The sequence below is a fragment of the Alligator sinensis genome, unplaced genomic scaffold (genome assembly GCF_000455745.1).
Source record: "Alligator sinensis unplaced genomic scaffold, ASM45574v1 scaffold678_1, whole genome shotgun sequence".
Classification (NCBI taxonomy): domain Eukaryota; kingdom Metazoa; phylum Chordata; order Crocodylia; family Alligatoridae; genus Alligator; species Alligator sinensis.
In genome coordinates this window covers 394,092-398,935 of record NW_005842006.1, presented here as the reverse complement: position 1 = coordinate 398,935, position 4,844 = coordinate 394,092, and the positions used below count along the sequence as shown (strand labels likewise).

General features: G+C 44.8%; 1 protein-coding gene across 1 annotated transcript in view; it reads right to left on the bottom strand.

Annotated features, from left to right (window-relative positions):
* GRHL1 (grainyhead like transcription factor 1) overlaps positions 1-4,844 on the bottom strand; it is a 57,510-nt gene that overhangs the window by 45,842 nt on the left and 6,824 nt on the right. The window contains 4 exon segments of the mRNA XM_025201850.1: positions 2,324-2,418; positions 3,365-3,448; positions 3,916-4,106; positions 4,800-4,844. The exon segment at positions 4,800-4,844 is cut by the window's right edge and continues 10 nt beyond it. Coding sequence (XP_025057635.1) covers positions 2,324-2,418; positions 3,365-3,448; positions 3,916-4,106; positions 4,800-4,844 — 415 coding nt within the window.

Here is a 4,844-nt window from a genome sequence, read left to right as displayed (position 1 = left end):
CACCTAGAGTAGGGGATGTGCGGGAGCTGAAGGGACTTAGAGGCGGGTATGCGAGTAGCGAAGCCTGATGGCCCAGAGGGGTCACTGAAGGAGGAGCAGTACAGTAGAATGTGGCCCGGTAACGGACAGTATGCCAGAGGCCCCGGTAAGAGAGGGGCAGTGTGGAAGAGGCCTCCTGTGAAGGGAAGTGGTATGAGTGTGCACGTGCGTGGAGCCCAACTTTGGACTCCGTTTGCTCTGGTCTCAGGCTGGGAGTAATATTAACCTGGATGCCATCTGCGAGGCTTGGGCTGCAGTGTAGGGGAGGAATGGAGCCACAGATAGCGTCGCCCAGCACTGGGGCAAGAATGGGCAGCCTCCTGCCTAATTAACATCATAATTATGTATCATCAAGGCATGGCAGGTGAGGAGGTGGGCAGGCCAATGACAGAGGCCCCGAGAGCCCCCCTGTTACACCCCTGATAGCAGCCCTTCATGAGTGCTTACTAAACACAGTTTTCTGAAGGGACCAGCACCTCCATACACTATTAAACATTCAAACTTTTGGATGTAGAAGGAACCCTGCTTCACAGTTCCAATGCAAGATGGAAAGCCATCCTTTTCAGCTGAACTACAGTCACAACTAGGTAGTCGCTTCATGGATTGGAAAAGACCAATGTCTACAAGCAGCTTCACAAGTACTGCCCCTCATGCAATGTGGGATCACAATGAGACAAAGGCATAAAAGCTACTAGATTAGGCAGGGTGGAAGAAACTCGTTTTCCCTGCTGGGGAAAGCTTCCTGCTGCCCATGCTCCAAGCTCTTAAACTTTCTCTGCAAAACTCAATTTCTCCACAGCTGCCTAACAGTGATTTCCTTCCTGAAGTTCCTACTTCCCCCTCCCTCTCTAACTTCTCTGGCAAGACAGACCACGAGATACTCTGGGCAGCACCTGTCTACCATCTATTCTGTACAGCCCACTAGCATTTTACAGCTCTATATAAATCTTTGCAGCAGCAGTGAGGGATTCAGTTGCTCCCCCAGTTGTACTCTTCCCATATATTACCTTTAGCATTTTACTGCATGACTGAGGCTGCATACACATATGCCATTATTAGTCATCTACATACTGTTAGTTCCCAGCTTCAACCATGATGTGCTAGCATACAATCAAGCTGACTTCTAAAAGTGACAGGACCAGTCCTTGGTTTACAAGGGAAGCTCAATACCTCCAGGCCTGGGATGACACTTCAACCAGCAGGGGTCAATCAATAATTTAAAGAAAGTCCTCCAACAACACTTGCAACTTCCAAAGCTGAGCAGTGCTATTACCCCTCTGAAATAGCCCTGTGTCTTTCCCTCACCAACAAGGTTTTCTTGCAGTGTGAAGATGCACAAGCCTTCCACAAACTCTAGGGGAGTAGCTCTCAATCTGTTTAGACTTTAGAAAAATACCAGCTCTTAATTTTCACTAGTTTTGTGACTATGGAGAAACAAAGCAGTTTCCGTTGCAAAGAACTCAGAAAAAGCACAAAAGTCAGGATGTTTTCAACACTACAGATTCTTATTTGATGTTTCTGGGTTTACCTTGTGACTCATGTTTCTATGCCTAGCAGTGCTAACATTGCATCCCACAGCACATTGAAAGGATCTCAAGGCAACCCAAGCTGCCAGAGCACCCTGGGTGACAATAACTGCTCTAGGGTTTTAAACAGCACCTGCCAATTAATACACCAGCTGCGAAAGCTGCTGAGCCTGTGTGGCTACCACTGACCATGGTGTCCCAGTGTCCCAACTGCATGAGGATCCATCCAGAGATACATAAGTTCACCCAGAGGTTGCTCAGATGTAAAATAGCTCATTGCATGTTGGGATCTATAGTTGCATGGAATACAGACTTTAGTGTTTAAATAGTAGCAATGGCAACCTGTTCTACTTGATATAAGTTAGATTCAGCTGTCTAGGTTCCTGGCAAATTACTCAATTGGCTCATGTGTTGAGCCACTTCTATAGGTTATTGGCAACTCCTAGGGCATCATACATGATTTAGTGTAGTTGAGAAACCAGTATCTCAAACACCTGTGGCACCACTGCTCTGGGAAACATTTGTTGTAGCTCTGATTCAGTACTCCTATCAGAATAGATTTTCCCTGTCAAGAACCTTAAAGTAGCTGCAAAGCTTTTAATGTCTGCATATGTAAGAAGCCCTCTTAAGAAACAGCCAGGAAGATTTTGCCTAATTCATGAGTGTAAACAAAGTCATTACATGCTAATCATCAAGTCACACACCCCTTTCTTTCCCCATATGCTGAAAGGGCAGGAAACATAAGCTTGGTTACATACCTTTGCTTCCTCATTGATGTCCCAAGTAAAGGATATGGCATTGTAAGCAATCTCTTCAATGTTACTGATTGTGTTGAAGCTCTCCTTATAGTCAGCTGTCAGGCAGGAGAGGAGGAACAAGGGAGCAGAGAGGACAAGTTTATAAGTATCTAAATATCCTAGTCATACCTAGCAGATGAAGTGGCCAACTGCAGTTCTCTGACAGTCTGCCACAGGTTAATGCAACGGAGAAGCTTTCAAGGTGGGGGAATCATTACCAAAGTTGAAAATACTTTGTATTAAAAAGGAGAGGGAGGTGAATTACAACAAAAAAAATAAATAAACTGAGAAAGTCAGCAACGCCAAGTATGGCAGGTACAGGGTATGTGCCATACCCTGTAGTTATGTATGAGAAATGTCATACTGCATGACAAGGGTATAAGCTCTGAATAAAGCTCCTTCAATAATAAACAAAGATTTGCATGCGCGTCTGCTTTAAGTGCCAAGTGATTAATCCCTGCCTTTATTCACAGAAGGAAAGGGCTGGGAGGTGCAACCCAGCTTTCAACCAGGGAAATCTGGAAGCCAGCCAGTCACAGCCTTGTCTGCAGGCAAGTGGAAATTTGCAGTGTTTTCTTTTTTAACTGAACCAAAGCCTCATTGCGAGAGAAGCACTGGGAAGATGGACAAATAGTGCTAAAGTATTTTGATAGGGGTCTTGTCCGTCATAGCTCACCAAGCCCATGAATTACACTGAGACTTTCAGAAGCAGTCAGTGATTTGGGAAGGGGGCAGTTCAATTTCTGGATGCTGAGATGCCATAATGGGACTTATTTTTCAGCATTTTCGGAAAGCTGCACTCTTCAAGGCATCTCTAGTTAGGACTCAACTCATAATCACTGCTGAAAATCCACTGACCACAAGCTTCTCCCTGGTTCTGCTGCAAAGCTAAGGAGAGAGCTCAGTGAGGTTCCCTTTAATAATGAAGCACCAGCAGAAAGTTGAAGCTTGCCAAGAAAATCAGATTTAGAGTTTGACACCAGCAATTAGAGAGTTTCTTACCTATGTCAATGCATCTTTGTTTGGCTGTGTGCTGTCGTGAGTGCCAATATTTCCAGTGCCTGAGCTGATCTTCTCTTGTTTTGTCTTTATATATATATATATATATATATAAAAGAAAGCTTTAAAGGATAAAAGGCCACTAAGTTTGGCTTGGAAGCTTTGCTTAGGTTTGCTGTACTTTGCTTTCAAAGCTCAAGAAAAAACATACTACCCCTGGCAAAACGAATCCTAGTTTCCAACAAAGAGACACACTGAGGTTCTTCTGCAACATTAGAGATGATGATGGCCAGAAGTTTCTCAGGTAAAGAAAAAGTAAAGGTTCTCATTCCAGGTGTCAGCACTGCATGATCCCACCACCAGTGACAACCCTGCTCAGCAGACAAAGATACCAGTAAGTGAATGAGCCAAGAGATTGAATGGCTGTTCCCTTTCGAGCTGGCATGGCAGAGTAAGAGAGCCAGCCCTACTCCTGCAGGATTCAGTCTGAACTGTGCACTTAGAGGGACTGGATGGCTCTTAGCTCAGGCCCTCTGAAGAGTGGCAGCACACACCATATCTCCCAAAAAGTTGTAAGTCACCACTCACTCGGACTTTGCTGATAGGATGGTGGATTCCTTCACTGCTGCTGACTTCTTTCAGTGTGATGGGATAAAACTGGCCCTTGTTCAGGTAAGTCATTGTGCTGTCCCCTGGCTTCTGTCGAAGGGATTTGGAAGCTTCTAGAGTATATTCAAAGTTATTCCTACAAAATGGATAAGACGAGGATTGCTAAGGAGTTCTGCTGAAAAGCCGATTAAATGTTTTACAGTCTATTTGGAGAAGGTCCACAGGATTCTCAGTTGACACACTAAGCCCATCATAGTGAGGAAGGAGGAAAACAAAACTAGTCCGATTTATGGCCATGCCCTTCCCTCAAAAAAAATAGCTTGGCACTCAAAATCCCTAGGCCATCATCAGGTAGGACTGCAGGCAGCCTATTCATGCTCAGAGCAACATGCTATTTTTACGTAACAGAAAACTTTCTATCAATGACTAAAATAAACTCCACACGTAGTTCCTTGCTCCTATGGCTCACTGAAAACAGGCAAGCATCTTTCCATGTCTACTAAGGAGGTGAAGCATGTGGAAGCCAGCTCTGGGGGAGTCATGAGAATCAGTACTAACTCCTTAAAGGACAGTGTAGATCCACATTACAACAAAATCCAGAGTTACGGTGGAACTCCCATTTGGCAGCACGGTGCCATGACCAATCCAGTAGAGTTGCTGCTCTCTAAAAACCATAAATACAATTCCCCGGGTTGTTGAGGATTCACAACTCCAACTGAAACCAATGGGAGCTGCAGATGCTCAGCACCTTGAGAATCAAGTCTGACACCAACAGGTTGGCTATAAGAGATGAGGAGGATATAGGACAAGAGGAACCTTTATGCATTACCCAGCAATGCTGTCAAAAACGTAGTCTTCTGAACTCATGTTGGCC